General features: G+C 65.7%; 1 protein-coding gene across 1 annotated transcript; it reads left to right on the forward strand.

Moving 5' to 3' along the window:
• Positions 1 to 514: 514 nt before the first annotated feature.
• LOC102937166 (serine/threonine-protein phosphatase PP1-alpha catalytic subunit) lies at positions 515 to 14,202 on the forward strand. The gene is made up of 7 exons (XM_037888086.2): positions 515 to 703; positions 1,710 to 1,841; positions 2,084 to 2,314; positions 9,669 to 9,773; positions 10,940 to 11,163; positions 11,466 to 11,600; positions 11,949 to 14,202. Exons 1-7 carry the CDS (start codon positions 649 to 651, stop codon positions 12,057 to 12,059), a joined length of 993 nt encoding a protein of 330 aa, XP_037744014.1. The 5' UTR covers positions 515 to 648; the 3' UTR covers positions 12,060 to 14,202.
• Positions 14,203 to 20,552: the final 6,350 nt, after the last annotated feature.

Here is a 20,552-nt window from a genome sequence, read left to right on the forward strand (position 1 = left end):
CGCCCCCTGCAGCGCCCCCTGCCGGCAGAGGCTGGAATTGCCGGGAGCTCCCCCCCCCGCCAGCGCCCCCACCCCGCTCCCTGCAGCGCCCCCTGCCGGCAGAGACTGGAATAGCCGGGAACTTCCCCCCCAGCCAGCGCCCCCATCCCGCCCCGTTCAGCGCCCCCTGCCGGCAGAGGCTGGAATACCCGGGAGCTTCCCCCCAGCCAGCGACCCCACTCCGCTCCCTGCAGCGCCCCCTGCCGGCAGAGGCTGGAATAGCCGGGAACTTCCCCCCCAGCCAGCGACCCCACCCCGCTCCCTGCAGCGCCCCCTGCCGGCAGAGACTGGAATAGCCGGGAGCTCCCCCCCAGCCAGCGCCCCCACCCCGCCCCCTGCAGCGCCCCCTGCCGGCAGAGGCTGGAACAGCGGGGAGCCCGCCCCCAGCCAGCGCCCCCGCTCCTCCCGCTCCCTCCCAGCGCTTCCCGCCCCCTAACAGCTGTTTGGCGGGGCTTAGGAGCTTCCCGGGGGGGGAGGCGGAGAAGGGACGCGGCAGGGGCGGGCATTTGCGGGAACAGGAGGGGCGGGGTGAGGGCGGTGCCGGTGCCGGTGCCGGGCAAAGGTGAAGTCGGCGCCTATGAGTCCAGGTCCCCCCCCCGCAGAGCTGCCATGTCGGAGGGCGAGAAACTCAACTTGGACTCTATCATCCTGCGGCTGCTGGAAGGTGGGGGGGGGACCCTGGGGCCGGGGGGGGACCCTAGCATGGGGGGGGCCGGGAGGGGAGGAGTCTGAGCGGGGGCGATCAAGGGCGTGGGGCGGTGCTGGGGGGTTTGTCCGGTTGGATCCTGCCCCCCCCCATGCACAGGCTGGGCTGTGGCGGGGCCGGCCGCGGGGGGCCCGGGGCGCCCCGGGGTGCCGGGGCTGGAACTGCCGCGGGCCGGGCGCTCCGGCAAGTTCCGTGTTGACTTTGTGGGCTCCTTTGTTTTCGCTCGGGTCTCCCCGCCTGCAGCGCTCCTGGGCGGGGGTCGGGGCTGGCCCTACGGGGGGGGGCGGTCGTCCCAGTGCGAACTCTGTTCTCCCCGTGCTGCTACCAAACGGGCGGGGGAGATTAGCTGTTACTTCCCGGCACCCCTATAATACTGGGGGTGTTGCGGGGGGTGACCCCAGCTACCCTTTCTGGGTGGCACCTGACCCTGGGGCTGGACCCGAGGCTGGAGCAGTTGCTGAGCGGCAGATTATCTGATCTGGCATCCCCATGCATCACCCATGCAAAGCAGACGCATCAGTCCTGTGTGTCATATGGGGAAACTGAGGCACGGGGGAAGGGCGTGGCCCAAGGTCACGGAATCGTTCAGAGCTGGGGAAAGAACCCAGGTGCCCGGCCTCACAGTCCGGTATCAGCTGCTAGGCCACCCTGCTTCTTAAAGCGTGTGTATTCTGCCTCCTGCAGTGTTGGAAAGGACTCGAGTGTGCCCAGGAGCCAGGGGGGTGGGGAACGGGATGCAGGACCTGTCCCTCGAGTGGGCCCCGGCTCTGATCCTGCCCTTTGGCCGGGGGCAGAGGGGTGGTGCCCAGGCCTGCCCAGAAGAGCCTCCGGCAGTTCAGCCCGGTTGCCCCTTGGAACATGCCAGCTGGAGCTGGGGCCTTGCCCTGAGCTGTGGGTGGGTCTGTGAGCAGTACGGGGGCTATGACCCTGGCCCGGCAGAGACGCCCGCTGTGCCGTGTTGCAGTGCAAGGCTCCCAGCCCAGCAAGAACGTGTGTTTGTTGGAGCATGAGATCCGGTACCTCTGCCACAAGTCGCGGGAGATCTTCCTGAGCCAGCCCATCCTGCTGGAGCTGGAGGCCCCGCTGAAGATCTGCGGTGAGTGGGCCAGGTCGGGGGGTGGGGACCCTTCCTCCCAGCGGCCATGGGGGGATTCCCTGCACCCCTTGTTCACTCTGCAGGGGTTCACTGGCTGGGACTGGGCTGGGTGGGCAGGCCAGGGGTGGATCCGTGGCCCCCTTGCTGGCCCTTTCCAGCGGTGGGAGGGATCCCTGGCCCTGGGGGGGAGGCGGGTTAGGCCTGGCTGTGGTAGCTGCTCCCTCACCTCCCGCCCTCCCCAGGCGACATCCATGGGCAGTTCTACGACCTGCTGCGGCTCTTCGAGTGCGGGGGCTTCCCGCCTGAGAGCAACTACCTCTTCCTGGGCGACTACGTGGACCGGGGCAAGCAGTCGCTGGAGACCATCTGCCTGCTGCTGGCCTACAAGGTCAAGTACCCCGAGAACTTCTTCCTGCTGCGTGGCAACCACGAGTGCCCCAGCATCAACCGCATCTACGGCTTCTACGATGAGTGTGAGTGTGGCCCCCCCCCCCCAGCGCCCGGCCCCCCGAGGCCCCCCCCCCGGCTCCCCTCACCCCTACCACGAGTGCCCCAGCATCAACCGCATCTACGGCTTCTACGATGAGTGTGAGTGTGGGCCCCCCCCCCAGCGCCTGGCCCCCCGAGTCCCCCCCTCCCTGCTCCCCTCACCCCTACCACGAGTGCCCCAGCATCAACCGCATCTACGGCTTCTACGATGAGTGTGAGTGTGGGCCCCCCCCCCAGCGCCCGGCCCCCCGAGTCCCCCGACCCTGCTCCCCTCACCCCTACCACGAGTGCCCCAGCATCAACCGCATCTACGGCTTCTACGATGAGTGTGAGTGTGGGGCCCCCCCCCCCCCCCAGCGCCTGGCCCCCCCGAGTCCCCCCCCTCCCTGCTCCCCTCACCCCTACCACGAGTGCCCCAGCATCAACCGCACCTACGGCTTCTACGATGAGTGTGAGTGTGGGCCCCCCCCCAGCGTCCGGCCCCCCGAGTCCCCCCCACCCTGCTCCCCTCACCCCTACCACGAGTGCCCCAGCATTAACCGCACCTACGGCTTCTACGATGAGTGTGAGTGTGGGCCCCCCCCCCCCAGCGCCCGGCCCCCCGGGTCCCCCCCACCCTACTCCCCTCACCCCTACCACGAGTGCCCCAGCATCAACCGCACCTACGGCTTCTACGACGAGTGTGAGTGTGGGCCCCCCCCCCAGCGTCCGGCCCCCCGAGTCCCCCCCACCCTGCTCCCCTCACCCCTACCACGAGTGCCCCAGCATCAACCGCACCTACGGCTTCTACGATGAGTGTGAGTGTGGGCCCCCCCCCCAGCGCCCGGCCCCCCGAGTCCCCCCCCTCCCTGCTCCCCTCACCCCTACCACGATGTGCCCCAGCATCAACCGCATCTACGGCTTCTACGATGAGTGTGAGTGTGGGCCCCCCCCCAGCGTCCGGCCCCCCCGAGTCCCCCCCACCCTGCTCCCCTCACCCCTACCACGAGTGCCCCAGCATCAACCGCATCTACGGCTTCTACGATGAGTGTGAGTGTGGGCCCCCCCCCAGCGCCCGGCCCCCCGAAGTCCCCCCCACCCTGCTCCCCTCACCCCTACCACGAGTGCCCCCGCATCAACCGCATCTACGGCTTCTACGATGAGTGTGAGTGTGGGCCCCCCCCCCCAGCGCCCGGCCCCCCGAGTCCCCCCCACCCTGCTCCCCTCACCCCTACCACGAGTGCCCCAGCATCAACCGCATCTACGGCTTCTACGATGAGTGTGAGTGTGGGCCCCCCCCCCAGCGCCCGGCCCCCCGAGTCCCCCCCACCCTGCTCCCCTCACCCCTACCACGAGTGCCCCAGCATCAACCGCATCTACGGCTTCTACGATGAGTGTGAGTGTGGGCCCCCCCCCCAGCGCCTGGCCCCCCGAGTCCCCCCCTCCCTGCTCCCCTCACCCCTACCACGAGTGCCCCAGCATCAACCGCATCTACGGCTTCTACGATGAGTGTGAGTGTGGGCCCCCCCCCCAGCGCCCGGCCCCCCCGAGTCCCCCGACCCTGCTCCCCTCACCCCTACCACGAGTGCCCCAGCATCAACCGCACCTACGGCTTCTACGATGAGTGTGAGTGTGGGCCCCCCCCCCAGCGCCCAGCCCCCCGAGTCCCCCCCTCCCTGCTCCCCTCACCCCTACCACGAGTGCCCCAGCATCAACCGCATCTACGGCTTCTACGATGAGTGTGAGTGTGGGCCCCCCCCCCCCAGCGCCCGGCCCCCCGGGTCCCCCCCACCCTGCTCCCCTCACCCCTACCACGAGTGCCCCAGCATTAACCGCATCTACGGCTTCTACGATGAGTGTGAGTGTGGGCCCCCCCCCAGCGCCCGGCCCCCCGAGTCCCCCCCACCCTGCTCCCCTCACCCCTACCACGAGTGCCCCAGCATCAACCGCATCTACGGCTTCTACGATGAGTGTGAGTGTGGGCCCCCCCCCAGCGCCTGGCCCCCCGAGTCCCCCCCACCCTGCTCCCCTCACCCCTACCACGAGTGCCCCAGCATCAACCGCATCTACGGCTTCTACGATGAGTGTGAGTGTGGGCCCCCCCCCAGCGCCTGGCCCCCGAGTCCCCCCTTCCCTGCTCCCCTCACCCCTACCACGAGTGCCCCAGCATCAACCGCACCTACGGCTTCTACGATGAGTGTGAGTGTGGGCCCCCCCCCAGCGCCCGGCCCCCCGAGTCCCCCCCACCCTGCTCCCCTCACCCCTACCACGAGTGCCCCAGCATCAACCGCATCTACGGCTTCTACGATGAGTGTGAGTGTGGGCCCCCCCCCAGCGCCCGGCCCCCCGAGTCCCCCCCACCCTGCTCCCCTCACCCCTACCACGAGTGCCCCAGCATCAACCGCACCTACGGCTTCTACGATGAGTGTGAGTGTGGGCCCCCCCCCCCAGCGTCCGGCCCCTCGAGTCCCCCCCACCCTGCTCCCCCTCACCCCTACCACGAGTGCCCCAGCATCAACCGCACCTACGGCTTCTACGATGTGTGTGAGTGTGGGCCCCCCCCCCAGCGCCTGGCCCCCCGAGTCCCCCCCACCCTGCTCCCCTCACCCCTACCACGAGTGCCCCAGCATCAACCGCATCTACGGCTTCTACGATGAGTGTGAGTGTGGGCCCCCCCCCAGCGCCCGGCCCCCCGAGTCCCCCCCACCCTACTCCCCTCACCCCTACCACGAGTGCCCCAGCATCAACCGCATCTACGGCTTCTACGATGAGTGTGAGTGTGGGCCCCCCCCCCAGCGCCCGGCCCCCCGAGAGTCCCCCCCTCCCTGCTCCCCTCACCCCTACCACGAGTGCCCCAGCATCAACCGCACCTACGGCTTCTACGATGAGTGTGAGTGTGGGCCCCCCCCCAGCGCCTGGCCCCCCGAGTCCCCCCCACCCTGCTCCCCCTCACCCCTACCACGAGTGCCCCAGCATCAACCGCATCTACGGCTTCTACGATGAGTGTGAGTGTGGGCCCCCCCCCCAGCGCCCGGCCCCCCGAGTCCCCCCACCCTGCTCCCCTCACCCCTACCACGAGTGCCCCAGCATCAACCGCATCTACGGCTTCTATGATGAGTGTGAGTGTGGGCCCCCCCCCAGCGCCCGGCCCCCCGAGTCCCCCCACCCTGCTCCCCTCACCCCTACCACGAGTGCCCCAGCATCAACCGCACCTACGGCTTCTACGATGAGTGTGAGTGTGGGCCCCCCCCCAGCGCCTGGCCCCCCGAGTCCCCCCTTCCCTGCTCCCCTCACCCCTACCACGAGTGCCCCAGCATCAACCGCATCTACGGCTTCTACGATGAGTGTGAGTGTGGGCCCCCCCCCAGCGCCCGGCCCCCCGAGTCCCCCCCACCCTGCTCCCCTCACCCCTACCACGAGTGCCCCAGCATCAACCGCATCTACGGCTTCTACGATGAGTGTGAGTGTGGGCCCCCCCCCAGCGTCCGGCCCCCCGAGTCCACCCCTCCCTGCTCCCCTCACCCCTACCACGAGTGCCCCAGCATCAACCGCATCTACGGCTTCTACGATGAGTGTGAGTGTGGGCCCCCCCCCCAGCGCCTGGCCCCCCGAGTCCCCCCCACCCTGCTCCCCTCACCCCTACCACGAGTGCCCCAGCATCAACCGCATCTACGGCTTCTACGATGAGTGTGAGTGTGGGCCCCCCCCCCAGCGCCTGGCCCCCCGAGTCCCCCCCACCCTGCTCCCCTCACCCCTACCACGAGTGCCCCAGCATCAACCGCATCTACGGCTTCTACGATGAGTGTGAGTGTGGGCCCCCCCCCCCAGCGCCCGGCCCCCCGAGTCCCCCCTCCCTGCTCCCCTCACCCCTACCACGAGTGCCCCAGCATCAACCGCATCTACGGCTTCTACGATGAGTGTGAGTGTGGGCCCCCCCCCCAGCGCCCGGCCCCCCGAGTCCCCCCCACCCTGCTCCCCTCACCCCTACCACGAGTGCCCCAGCATCAACCGCATCTACGGCTTCTATGATGAGTGTGAGTGTGGGCCCCCCCCCAGCGCCCGGCCCCCCCGTGTCCCCCCACCCTGCTCCCCTCACCCCTACCACGAGTGCCCCAGCATCAACCGCACCTACGGCTTCTACGATGAGTGTGAGTGTGGGCCCCCCCCCCAGCGCCTGGCCCCCCGAGGTCCCCCCTATCCCTGCTCCCCTCACCCCTACCACGAGTGCCCCAGCATCAACCGCATCTACGGCTTCTACGATGAGTGTGAGTGTGGGCCCCCCCCCCAGCGCCCTGGCCCCCCGAGTCCCCCCACCCTGCTCCCCTCACCCCTACCACGAGTGCCCCAGCATCAACCGCATCTACGGCTTCTACGATGAGTGTGAGTGTGGGCCCCCCCCCCCAGCGCCCGGCCCCCCGAGTCCCCCCCCACCCTGCCTCCCCTCACCCCTACCACGAGTGCCCCAGCATCAACCGCATCTACGGCTTCTACGATGAGTGTGAGTGTGGGCCCCCCCCCCAGCGCCCTGGCCCCCCCGAAGTCCCCCCCACCCTGCTCCCCTCACCCCTACCACGAGTGCCCCAGCATCAACCGCACCTACGGCTTCTACGATGAGTGTGAGTGTGGGCCCCCCCCCCAGCGCCCGGCCCCCCCGAGTCCCCCCCCTCCCTGCTCCCCCTCACCCCTACCACGAGTGCCCCAGCATCAACCGCACCTACGGCTTCTACGATGAGTGTGAGTGTGGGCCCCCCCCCAGCGCCCGGCCCCCCGAGTCCCCCCACCCTGCTCCCCTCACCCCTACCACGAGTGCCCCAGCATCAACCGCACCTACGGCTTCTATGATGAGTGTGAGTGTGGGCCCCCCCCCAGCGCCCGGCCCCCCGAGTCCCCCCCACCCTGCTCCCTCACCCCTACCACGAGTGCCCCAGCAATCAACCGCATCTACGGCTTCTACGATGAGTGTGAGTGTGGGCCCCCCCCCCCAGCGCCTGGCCCCCCTATTCCCCCGACCCTGCTCCCCTCACCCCTACCACGAGTGCCCCAGCATCAACCGCATCTACGGCTTCTACGATGAGTGTGAGTGTGGGCCCCCCCCCCAGCGCCCGGCCCCCCGAGTCCCCCCCCACCCTACTCCCCTCACCCCTACCACGAGTGCCCCAGCATCAACCGCATCTACGGCTTCTACGATGAGTGTGAGTGTGGGCCCCCCCCCCCCCAGCGCCCGGCCCCCCGAGTCCCCCCCACCCTGCTCCCCTCACCCCTACCACGAATGCCCCAGCATCAACCGCACCTACGGCTTCTACGATGAGTGTGAGTGTGGGCCCCCCCCCAGCGCCCGGCCCCCCGCAGTCCCCCCACCCTGCTCCCCTCACCCCTACCACGAGTGCCCCCAGCATCAACCGCACCTACGGCTTCTATGATGAGTGTGAGTGTGGGCCCCCCCCCAGCGCCCGGCCCCCCGAGTCCCCCCCACCCTGCTCCCCTCACCCCTACCACGAGTGCCCCAGCATCAACCGCACCTACGGCTTCTACGATGAGTGTGAGTGTGGGGCCCTCCCCCCAGCGCCCGGCCCCCCGAGTCCCCCCCACCCTGCTCCCCTCACCCCTACCACGAGTGCCCCAGCATCAACCGCACCTACGGCTTCTACGATGAGTGTGAGTGTGGGGCCCTCCCCCCAGCGCCCGGCCCCCCGAGTCCCCCCCACCCTGCTCCCCTCACCCCTACCACGAGTGCCCCAGCATCAACCGCATCTACGGCTTCTACGATGAGTGTGAGTGTGGGCCCCCCCCCAGCGCCCGGCCCCCCCGAGTCCCCCCACCCTGCTCCCCTCACCCCTACCACGAGTGCCCCAGCATCAACCGCATCTACGGCTTCTACGATGAGTGTGAGTGTGGGCCCCCCCCCCCAGCGCCTGGCCCCCCGAGTCCCCCGACCCTGCTCCCCTCACCCCTACCACGAGTGCCCCAGCATCAACCGCATCTACGGCTTCTACGATGAGTGTGAGTGTGGGCCCCCCCCCAGCGTCCGGCCCCCCGAGTCCCCCCCTCCCTGCTCCCCTCACCCCTACCACGAGTGCCCCAGCATCAACCGCACCTACGGCTTCTACGATGAGTGTGAGTGTGGGCCCCCCCCCAGCGTCCGGCCCCCCGAGTCCCCCCACCCTGCTCCCCTCACCCCTACCACGAGTGCCCCAGCATCAACCGCATCTATGGCTTCTACGATGAGTGTGAGTGTGGGCCCCCCCCCAGCGCCCGGCCCCCCGAGTCCCCCCCACCCTGCTCCCCTCACCCCTACCACGAGTGCCCCAGCATCAACCGCACCTACGACGAGTGTGAGTGTGGGCCCCCCCCCAGCGCCCGGCCCCCCGAGTCCCCCCCACCCTGCTCCCCTCACCCCTACCACGAGTGCCCCAGCATCAACCGCATCTACGGCTTCTACGATGAGTGTGAGTGTGGGCCCCCCCCCAGCGCCCGGCCCCCCGAGTCCCCCCCACCCTGCTCCCCTCACCCCTACCACGAGTGCCCCAGCATCAACCGCATCTACGGCTTCTACGATGAGTGTGAGTGTGGGCCCCCCCCCCCCAGCGCCCGGCCCCCCGAGTCCCCCCCACCCTGCTCCCCTCACCCCTACCACGAGTGCCCCAGCATCAACCGCATCTACGGCTTCTACGATGAGTGTGAGTGTGGGCCCCCCCCCCAGCGCCCGGCCCCCCGAGTCCCCCCCACCCTGCTCCCCTCACCCCTACCACGAGTGCCCCAGCATCAACCGCATCTACGGCTTCTACGATGAGTGTGAGTGTGGGCCCCCCCCCCCAGCGCCCGGCCCCCCGAGTCCCCCCCACCCTGCTCCCCTCACCCCTACCACGAGTGCCCCAGCATCAACCGCACCTACGGCTTCTACGATGAGTGTGAGTGTGGGCCCCCCCCCAGCGCCCGGCCCCCCGAGTCCCCCCCACCCTGCTCCCCTCACCCCTACCACGAGTGCCCCAGCATCAACCGCACCTACGACGAGTGTGCCTGATTCCTCCATCCCCTCCACCGCCCCCATCTATACTCTTGTACCCCCTCTGCCCTGACCACCATATCCCCTACACCCCCAGCCGTGAGGGCGCCAGCGTCCAGGGCAGGGGGCAGCCTCTGCCCCACATGCCGTGTGCTGATCCTGGGGTCCGGCGGAGGAAGGCCCTGTGTGAAGTCGCTGCACGGTTCACGTGGCTCCCTGTATGGCCTGGGTCTCTCCCAGCAGGCCAGGGCCCAGCCTGGCCAGGGGCCCCGCTCCCGTGCGTCTCCCTCAGTGGCTGGGCCCCCGTGCGTCTCCCTCAGTGGCTGGGCCCCCGTGCCCCCGATTGTCCCCCACAGGCAAGAGGCACCACAACATCAAGCTGTGGAAGACGTTCACCGACTGCTTCAACTGCCTGCCCATCGCCGCGATTGTGGACGAGAAAATCTTCTGCTGCCATGGAGGTGCGGGAGGGGCCGCAGGGTGTGGGGGGCAGTGCCCCGTGCCCCTGCCCCCGGCAGGGAGGGAGTCCGCCCAGCGGGGTGTTGCAGGAATGTGGGCTTCGTCCAGTGGAGGGCGCTGCTGGGGAAGGCGGAGGGCGCTAGGCCCCACGGGGCTGGGGGCACTTGATCAGGGCCGGGTGTTGTCATGGGGGTGGGATGGGGGGGTGCTGGGGCAGGGCTAATGGATGCTGGGAGGGCTGGGGGGGGCTGCAAGGCAGATATTGGGGAGGGCAGGGAATTGCTATCGGGGCTGTGTATGGTGGGATAATTAAAATGTAAGCCCCTTCGTTTTCAGTTTTAAATGATTTTTACTGGAAAATCCCCAGGTTTTACAAAAAGGACTGTTCGTTTTTTTCTGATTTTCGCCCTACTTTTGTGTCATTCAAATGTATATAAAGAACGTGTTTGATTAGGAAAATACAAAGCATCGCACGGGCGAAAGGTGTCACGATAAGACGTGCGTCTGGGCGCCTACGCAAAGCTGCCGGTTGAACTAAGGCTGCCTATCGGCCTCGAAGATGCACGCCAGAAACGGGCATGCTCGGGGGGGCGCGCGGGCATCTGACCTGCCGCGTACGCGTTTCAAGCCGTTAGCAGGTAACGGTGCAACGCTCTGACGCGCTGAAACGGGAAGACAGGGAAAATCCGTCGGAATACGTTTCCGACCGCAAGGAAGTATTCCAAAGTTTTCAGAAACCGAAAGAGGAGAAGAGGACGAAGGTGGGTGCACGCGCCCCAAATGGTGCGACCCCATTATTAACTGTCACTATTTACAGGCTAATGGTTCTAAGTCCACACCAGTAACCTGTTTGTTCAAACGAAAACTTTTCAATTTGGGGGTTAGAGCTCAAAGCGCATTGGTTAATGCTGTGACTTCCAGTCATCTGCTGGATACTCCCCCCCGTCCTTCCGGCCGCCAAGATAAATCCAATATTTACCCAGAAGAAATGAATTTTTGCTCTGATTTTCACCTGGGTTTGTTGTGGTGGTAATAAACACTGATAAATTCCTGGGGAAAATTAAATAAAATAAAAACTGAAAACGAAGGGCCCTATTAACATGCTGCCACAGTGGGAGGGGCTCCTGTGAGGGGCAGAATCTAACGCTCATCTCCCCCCTCCCCTCAGGGCTCTCGCCAGACCTGCAGTCGATGGAGCAGATCCGCAGAATCATGCGCCCCACAGGCGTGCCGGATCAGGGCCTGCTGTGCGACCTCCTCTGGTCGGACCCCGACAAGGACGTCCAGGGCTGGGGCGAGAACGATCGTGGCGTCTCCTTCACCTTTGGCCCTGACGTGGTCACCAAGTTCCTGCACAAACACAACCTGGACTTTATCTGTCGGGCACACCAGGTACCAGCCGGGGGGGCTGTCAGCGGGGATCGAGGGGCATCAGAAGGGCTGGGACAGCTGGGGGTCGTCGTGGAAGAGCATCGGCATGGGAGGAGATCGGCAGAGCTGTGTGGGGTGCAGGACCCTACTGGCTGGGGGTGGTTTGCATTGTTCGGATCAGTCTGTTCCCATGTGGGTGACAGAGAGGGGTTAGTCTGTGGTGCCAGGCTGTGCCTGTTTGGGGGGCAGGCAGAGCTGGGGGCAGGGAGTGGGGTGCCGGGGGTGGGCAGGGCCAGACACGCCCTCCTGTCTCCCTGCCCCAGGTGGTGGAGGATGGTTACGAGTTCTTTGCCAAGCGCCAGCTGGTGACGCTCTTCTCAGCCCCCAACTACTGCGGCGAGTTTGACAACGCGGGCGCCATGATGAGTGTGGACGAGACGCTGATGTGCTCCTTCCAGGTGAGCTCCCGGCCGGGGGGTGTCACTCCTCGGCGGGGGTAACGGTGAGTGGGGGAGGAAACCTCCTGCAGAGGACAACCCCCCTTCCGGTAACAGTCCAGATGGGGAAGGGTCTGGGCCTTAGAGGAGCTGTGGGGACCCCAAGTCTGGGCTCGGTGGCACCGACGCATGTGTGGGGGGCTGTCCCCATGGCAGCCACTTCTTCAGGTAGGGGGCAGGGCTCCAATTTCAAGAGCAGTAGATCCCCTGGGCTGTGGGGGCTGGCAGGGGCCCTGGCCCAGTACCTGTGACAGCTCTTGGGGGGCTGGGCCCCCCTTCCCTGCATCCAACCTGCTTCTCCTCCTGCAGATCCTGAAACCGGCTGACAAGACCAAGGGCAAGTACGGGCAGTTCAGCGGCCTGAACCCCGGCAGACGCCCTGTCACACCCCCGCACAACTCGGCCAAGGCCAAGAAGTAACTGGCTGCTCCCCCTGCCCTGCCCCATGGACAGGGGGTGCCCCCCTCACTGCCCTGCCCCCGGCTTTTTGGCTCTGCGGTCCGGTGCTCACCCGCCCTGCCTGCCTGGGACAGAGCTGAATTGTTACTTTTAAACTCCTGGAGTTTGAGACCAAAAATCCTGCTCCGGGGCGAGGGGGCCAGGGAGGGCTCTTGATTTTGGGAGCGTGAATTTAATCTTTTTGGATCAAGTCTGTTTTGCCAGTTGAGCCCCCACGCGCCCCCCCCCCCCATGCCCCATGCTGAGAGGATTCCTTCTCGAATAAATATTTACCAGAAATTCTTACCCGTGGCAGGGAGAAGGGGCTGGGGGGCTGTGCAGGGAATACCCCGTCCTGCCCCATGATCAGGCTCTAATGCCCCTGGGAGTGGAGCGTGGAATCTCCCCTCCACCCCCACGGCCAATGCCATGGGGGGTTCCTGCCTGACCTGTGAGTGGGGGCCTCGCCCTGGGTGGTGCCTTCCGGGCCCCAGCACCTCCTGACATGCCCCCGGGGCGGAGTGCTGACGTGCAGCCACTTCTGGGGAGAGCCATGCTGCCCCTCACTGCGGGTCGGGGGGTGTTACAGTGGGGCCATGAACTCCGCTGGGATCTACCTTGCTGGTGCGAGGGAGGAGAGCAGGGGGCCACAGCCCCTGCAGGGACCTTGATGGCGCCAGGACCCAAGAGGTCCCTGCCCGGAAGCGGGTGTTGAGGGTGTCAGAGGACGCTGAGCCCAGATTGGCAAAGTGGGGGTCGCTGTCGCAGAGGATCTCGGGGTATCACAGCCATTACAATGGGGCAGGGGGTGTTGCATTGCTGGGGGGGCGGGGCGAAGCATGGGCCTGCTCTTCCTGTCTCCCATGTGGGCTGACACGAGCCAGGAGTGGGACCCAGCCTCCCGCTCTGCCTAGCAGGGCGGCCTGGGGACAGCCGGTTACTGGGCCCCAGGGCTGGGTGGGATCGTGCTCCGGGGGCAGTCAGAGAGTTACCGTGGGCCCCAGCTGCTCAGCTCCGTAGCCAGCCCCCTCTCGGCCGGCAGCAGGGCTCTGCCAGCTTCCAGCAATTCGCCCTGAGCGAGGACAGTCCCTGCAGGGCAAGCTGGGGGAGACAGATACACCCCCAGCCCCCGCCGCAATCCCACCAGCCCTGCAAGAAGGACCTAGGCTAGCTTGGCTACTGTAAGAGGAACTTGGGGGACGGACTAGCCTGCCTCCCACTCCTGGCCCAGCCTCTGCAAGGTGCAGGAGGGAAAGGATCCTGGGGGTGTTCCTCTGCCTGGGAGAAGGGGGAGCTGAGCCTCTCCTCCAGCAGCAGCTGTGCCGGCAGCAGCCTGTTTTATTACACAACGCCGTCCAGAACCGCGAACCGCGCCATCCCCGCACCGCCAGCCAGCGGCGACCCGACGTCCTCATCGCCCACGAGGCCCAGAAAAAGATCACCCTCGTCGACGTCCCGGCCTCCTGTGAGAACAGGACCCCGGCCTTCCGCGAGGCCCCAGCGCGTAAGCTGGAAAAGTAGGGCCCCCCGGCCGGCCCCCTGAGAGCGAAGGGCTACGAGGGGCAGATGGACGCCCTGATCGTCGGAGCCCCGGGCGCCTGGGACCCCTGCGACGAGCGTGTGCTGCGGGCCTGCGGGATCGGTCGATGCTACGCACGGCTCATGCGGCCCCTCATGGTCTCGGACACCAGCCGCTGGTCCAGGGCCATGTACACCGAACACGACACCGGCCACCGACAGGACCAGGAGGGGTGAGCCGGAGCGACAGTGAGAAAGGGACCGAGAGACTTTTTCCTTTGGACCATGTGGGCGGAAACCATAAGCTCACTGAACGTTAACTCTCCCCAAATGGGGTCAATCCATCCTCATCCTCGTATCCGCTCATCATGCTCCACGCCGGAAGGTAGCCATTCTAGGAACACCATAGCCCATATCTCACCGCCTGTGCCTTGCCCCGTCAACCTTGTACCCCCGCTCAGGGATACTGCAGATTACGTATTCCTTCCGCCACCCACTGCGAACTTCGCACCCCTTGATAATCTGTACCTCGCTCCCTGATAACCAGGAAGGCCGACGCTTTCGCTCTGTTCCTTTTTTAAACATCTTAAACAAAGCTTTATTTCCAGGGCCACGTCTCTTCACAGGGCTTGGAAGCAAAGCCCCTGCCCACTCTTCCTGCCCTGCTCCAGCAGAGGTGAGGGGGTCGTAAAGTCCAGCTTCTCCACGCAGGCTCCTGGGGGCTTTCGGTGGGGGGGCTTGGAGCCGGGCTGCAGAAGGTGACCCAAAGGAGCAGAGCTGAAAGAGATGCAGCAGGATGCGGGGGGAACTCCCCAGCTTCCCCCTCCACCCACATGATCCCATTCCCCCCCAGGCACCAATACAGCCCCTGCGCCCCCCCCCACCCACCCACAGAACAGCCGGGATCCCTCTGCCCACATTAGGGCCCCCCAGTCACCACCCCATAACTTTTTCTGTGGGGGGGGTCCCTGGCACAGCCCCCTCCAGGTCGCTGCTCTCTGACTCCAGGGCAGCACCTGGATGAGGGTGTCTCTGGGGAAAGGTGGGGCTGGAGGGCAGCCCTAGCCCCTCCTCACGTGTGGTCTCCATGGCAATCAGGTAGGAATCGATGTCATCACCCGTGAAGTCATCAGCAGGGGTAGCTGGGGGAAAGGCCCTGTGGGGAGAAGGGAGCGGGGCTGGGGCCAGAGATGGGGTCCTTACCCTACCCCCCTGGGGCCAGCCTGGTATCCCAGCTCTCCCACCCTTAGGCTTCCCCACAGAAGCTGCTACCTGAGTGGGCAGAAGTCCTGCAACAGCAGCCCTATGAGGGAGATGGCAGCCAGCCAGTCCAATGGGGTTGTTTACTCTGAACCCTAATGACAACTGTGAGTGCCACTGTCAAACCCTCAGGGTCCTGCTTACCCATTGGCCGGCCGAGCCTGCAAGGTTCTGGAGTGGGCCTGTGAGCTGCTGTTGGGGTCTGACAAGGTGGCCAGGACCAGGTGCACTTCCAGCCCAGGGTCCAACAGGGCTAGCGCAGGGGAGTGAGACAGATGGGGCGGGGAGGGCCAGGACTTCACAGAGACAGCACGGGGTGTGTGCAGAGAGAGAGCTGCAGCAGGAACAGGGCCAGGGCGTGACCGGGGCAAGGAGCACATGATCCCATCGGAGGAGAGCCAGCTCAGGGCACTGAGGTAGAGGAAGCATCCCCACGGCCCCAAAGGCCTGGCCATAGCTGTTGGGGGAGTCAAAGAGGGGCACGTTGGCGGACTCGGCGATGCTCAGGAAACCCGAGGGGCAGACAGATGGGGCAGTGCGGCAGCTCCACCCTCTGGGGCTAGAGCAGAGGCGCCGTGGGGGGTGGATGCCTTGAAGCAGAAGGTGACATGGGACTGCTGCTGCCCCTGGCCATCCTGGAGCTCGTCCTCAGAGCGGCACCATTGTCCTGCTGGGCTCGGGGGGCTCAGCATCAGGCCCCCCCCCGGTGTCCCCACACTGCCACGCCACCCCCTAGGACCCACCGGCCACTCGCTATAAACTGCTGCCCAAGCCCCCCGCCCCAGAGATACCAGCCAGCCCAGACCCCAGGGCTTGTGGAGTGGGACATGGGGCCCTTCCCCTCTAGGGGCTGCCAGCTCCAATCCAGCCCCATGGCAGGGGGACTGGGCTGTGTTGTGTCTTGTTGGGATGGGGGCTGGCTCTCCGTCTCCTCAGCCAGGGAGCTGGATGACCCTCAGCGTCACCTCGGCCAGCGTCACCGGGAAATGGACCACGACACCCACCGGCACCCAGCCACCCGAGGTGAGCGAGTGTGAGCCCCACCCTACAGACAGAGCTGCAGCCTCCCACCCCCTCTGTGCCGATGAGCGCCCCAGAGAGCCGGCTGGGCCCCCCAACCCTCCCACCCCTCCGTGCCGACCCAGCACCCAAAGGAGCCAGCATATGTTCCTAATCCCTCTGCACTCCCCTCATCGATCCCTGCGGTTCTCAACCAAGGGTCCACAGCACTCCGGGGGGCGGGGGGGAGACTGGCTTCAGGGGTCTGTGGGGCCCAAAAGCTGAAGCCCAGAACCCCGAGTCCCAAGTCCCTTCCCCCCGCAGCGCTGAAGCTGGAAGCCTGGAGCGCCAAGCCCCGGCGCCCCATGAGGGAGAAGCCCCCAGCCCCAGAGGGCTCAAGCCCCAGACCCAGTGGCTGAAGCCCAGAGGCCCAGAGGCCCAGCCCCACTGGGCTAATGTCCCGCCTGCCCAGAAGCAGCCCCTGCGCTGGCAGCTGAAGCCTGGGGGCCGCCCCACTGGGCCCTGGCGTTTTTATAGCCTGCAGGGCAAATGGATTCCCCGGCCCTCCACACCCACACACCCCATAGGGCCAGGGCTCTGTGCTGGGCTTCCCATATCCCAGCCGGCACCGAGCTGTTAGCCGGTTTGCAGCAGCCGCTTAGCCCCGGCCTGCTCGCGAGCTGCCGGGTCGTCGCTCAGCCACCTCGACGGGCGGCCCGTGGGCGCGGCCGGGTTTGGGCGTCAAGGCGGGCGGCCTGTGGGCGCGGCCGGGCTTTGGGCGTCAAGGCGGGCGGCCCGTGGGCGCGGCAGGGTGCGGAGGGCTCCCGTGTAAGCTAAGCAGAGCGTGTGGGGCAGCAGAGGCTCATGCTGAATGGGGCCCGGGCCATTGTACCCGTGTGCACGAGGGCAGGGCAGCTGGGCCCCCAGGCATCCGGGTGCCAGGCTGAACACCACCGTGCCGAGGGCTGGCCTGGGCTGGGCTGGCCAAAGCCGCCTGCTGGTTCCAGCAGCTCGTGCGTCGGCCAGGGCTGGAAGCCCCCCAGGCCAAGCGTGCCCAGCTGGGGGGCAGCACGTCCCAAAGCAGCGGGGAGCCCCTCGGGTGAGGGCGAAGGGCCAGGAGCCCGGAGCTGCTGCCGCGCTATAGCCCATCCCCCCACCCACACGGCACCAGCTTCGGATGTGCCCCAAGCCCGGCACCGCTGTGGGATTTAGGTGCCAGCGATGGGGGGTTGGGCACCTAAGCCTAAGTGACTTAGGTGCCACTGAAAGTCTCAGGGGCGCAGGGCAGCCCTAGCAGGGAGCCCACAAATCACCTGATGTAGCTGACGGGGGAGGGAGGGGCATCGGGCTCAGCCTCATTGCTGGCGTGGGAAACTGAGGCACAGAGTGGTCTAGCAATTGTTTCAAGATCACATTGCTCTAAGCATTAGAGCCTACCCACCCTGAGCTAGAGATCAAGCCCGTGAGTCCTGACTCTCAGCCCTCCCCTGCTCTAACCACTAGACCCTACTCCCCTTCACTGGCTAGCTGCCCTGGTGGAAAGCCGTGCTACCCTGGCTCCCACCGCTAGGGGGTGCCCTCGTGCCATTCATGAACAGTCCTAGCCCTCCACCTGGACACTGCCTGCCCTCCCTGGGCCTAGCATTAGCTGCAGCCGCTGGGATTCCACAGCACTGAAGTAACAGAGCGGTTACGTAGTGTAAGTGCTCGAGGGGCTGGTGGATTAGAACAGGGGCCTGGGAGCCAGGACTCCTGGGTCCCACCCCAGCTTTGGCAGGGGACGCCGTGCCACCAGTTTGACTGCCCATACATCAAGTCTTGCACTATTTCCTGGCTTTCCTAAAGCCCCAGCTCCTGGAATCACGTTATCAAGCCCCTCGCCCCCCCCCCCCAGACCCCTACACACTATTGTAATCGTCTTCGCACACGACTTGCCTTGTGAGGGCTCATTTGAAAATTAACAACCCTGCCAGTCGCTATGAAATGGCCAGGGCCCTATTTGGGGTGCAGTTCGGCAGCTCCCTGTACGACGGTATTAGCTGCTCAAAAAACGGGCGGTGCTGCCCCGGCAAATGGCATCGAAGCGGCCTGGCCTAAACACAGCCGGGGCGGGCGGGTTAAACAGGGGCCTCAAGGCGGCCGGGGCGGTGCTGGCAGGACACGGAGCAATTTGCATTCGAGGAGCCCAGAGCCACCTTCCCGTTGCCTTTGTCACAGCTCGACTCAACTGCCCTTCGCAGGGACCCTGCCGAAGACGCCAGTGGCTCACAGGACTATAGACGTCAGGGGCCGAGATCCCCTTTCACCTACGGAGACTTTGGGTGCGAGCCGGGGCCAGGAGAGGGGCGCCGGGGGGGGGGTAGCAGCCGTCATGAGCAAAGCCCGGGCCCCAGACTTGCTAGGTTAAGGCTGAGACGTTTAGCTGCGTCGTCACTTAGATTTGCCGGGCCCCAGGTCTGTCGTCACCCCGGAGCCGGGAATTCACGCAAACGCCTGGCTCCTTTTGTTACTACCCCGGGGTTAGTTTTACTCTGCCCCAGCCCGGCTTGGTAACGCCGGTTAAAGGAACAAACTGTTAACTAGCGAGGCCTTAAAGGGGCGATGAACGCGACCGTCCCGCTGAGTGTTCCCAGACAGGGCTGGCCCGTCCCGCACGGCTCGGGGCTGGGGCAGCACCGGCCCAGGTAACCAAGGCTGGGGGACGCCAGCGGAGATCTGTGCTGTTGCCCCCAGGGCCCGACGCGGCAGCCTAGGGCTGCACAGGACCCAGAGCGCTGGACTGTCGCGGCCAGGGGCATGGTCTGGGGAGGCACTCGCGGGTACGGGGCAGGAGGCCACAGCCTGGGTGCACCCAAGGCCGGGACAGGGAGACTTGCAGGTTTCAGTTTAAAAAATGAGTTGATTTCTCACCCTCTCGGCTGTGGAGAAAAGAGCAGCTCCCTCTCCCTCACACTCACACACACAAGGGCTCAAAAGCCAGCAAATGGATCACTAAACAAAGTCAGCATTTGTCAGCCAGTCTCAGGGGTCCAACGGTCAGGGGTATCAATGCTGCGAATAACCCTGCCTGTGCCCAGCCCAAACCATCTCGCCTGGATCTAGTCCTGACATCCTGCTCTGACCACTGCACCCCACCACCCTCCCAGACCTGGGAAGAGAACCCAGGAGTCCTGACTCTCAACCCTCCCCCCAGGCTGTAACCAGTAAACCCCACTCCCCTTACAGAGTCAGGACAAGAACCCAGGGTCCCAGCCTAGCCCCTCTAACCACTAGACCCCACTCCCCTCCCAGAGCTGGGATAGACCCCAGGAGTCCTGATCCCCAGCCCCCTGTTCTAACCACTAGACCCCATTCCCCTCCCCTCCCAGAGCAGGGATAGAACCCAGGAGTCCTGGCTCCCGGCTCCCCCATCTCTCTCTTTGGCTCTCTGGCTGTCTCTGCTGACAGATCCCTAGGCCCTTTCAGAGGCAAGTGAGCTGTGGGGCCGGCTTTGGTGACCTCTGCGGCTCTCTCTTCAACCCTGACTCGTCGACAAGCCCCAGTGGGAGCGATGGCTGGTGAGCGTCCTTGTCCCCTGCCCTGTGACGTAGGCTGGCTGGCAGGGAGCAATGCCCAGGATGGCCTAGCGCCCACTAGCACAAAGTTCAAACCTTATTTATACGCCTCTCTGTCTGGCAGCGGGGAGAGGTGAGTGGGCACCCGGAGCTGCCGGGCCAACAGCAAAGCGTGTTAAAATTGCAGGCTGACCCTGTGCGGTTCAGGGGGGTCTCCTGGTGCTGCTGGCAGCGAGATGCTGTAGGAAATGCTGTGATCTGTGTCCCAGCCTGGTGGAAGGTGGGGAGAATTGTGCACCTCTGCCAGAGGGAGCAGCCTGCTTTGTCTCTCGCTGGTTTTGGATTTGACGGGGTTGGGATTCTCAGACAGGAAGCCGTGTTACGCGGCAGGCTGCCAGCAGGCACGGTTATGTGTGCACCTCGATGTCGTGAGGGTAACACCCGCCCTTTGCAAACTAGCCTAGAAAATGATTTGCAGAAGATGTCACCAGCTACCTCTGACCTTGGGCAAGTCACTTGCCCTCTCTGTGCCTCAGTTTCCCCTCTCTGTAAACTGAAGCTGGCACTACCGGCCTCCTGTGGTTAACAGTGGTAGGTGAACATTCAGGATCATTGCACAGAGCTCCGGGGGAGTTGGGGAATAAGGAGTTTACACCCGAGCCCCCCTCTCCAAATATTTTTGAGACACTCCCCCTTGAGCTCCTCAATTCCCCCCCTTCAGGCCAAGGCAAATGCCTTGGGCACCATGGAAAATGTCAAAGCAATACAGAGGAAAGAAACAAGGGGCTGGTTTGGTGCATTTAAAGTTTTATTCAGTAACTGGTGTATGGAAACAGCCAAATGCCAACGGGGGCTTGGCGGGGGGCGTGGTTTAAGGCAGGGTTTTAACACAGCTGAGGCCAGGTCAGGGGGCTTCCTCAGCCGATCCCTCCTCTCCCCGGCCCACATAGGCTAGGCTGGCAAAGCACGACCCAAACCCAGCCACGAGGCGTTCGCCGTCCCTGAAATCTCCCCCAGGCTCATCGGCCCGGCAGCTGCCGGGCTCAGGCAATCACACAGCAGTGACTCGGGCTCTGTCTGAGTAGGGAGCGGGACTTTAAGACGTCTCCCCTCCCACGGAGGAGCCCAGTGCCAGCCTTTCTGC

This window comes from Chelonia mydas, chromosome 20 (genome assembly GCF_015237465.2).
Source record: "Chelonia mydas isolate rCheMyd1 chromosome 20, rCheMyd1.pri.v2, whole genome shotgun sequence".
NCBI lineage: Eukaryota > Metazoa > Chordata > Testudines > Cheloniidae > Chelonia > Chelonia mydas.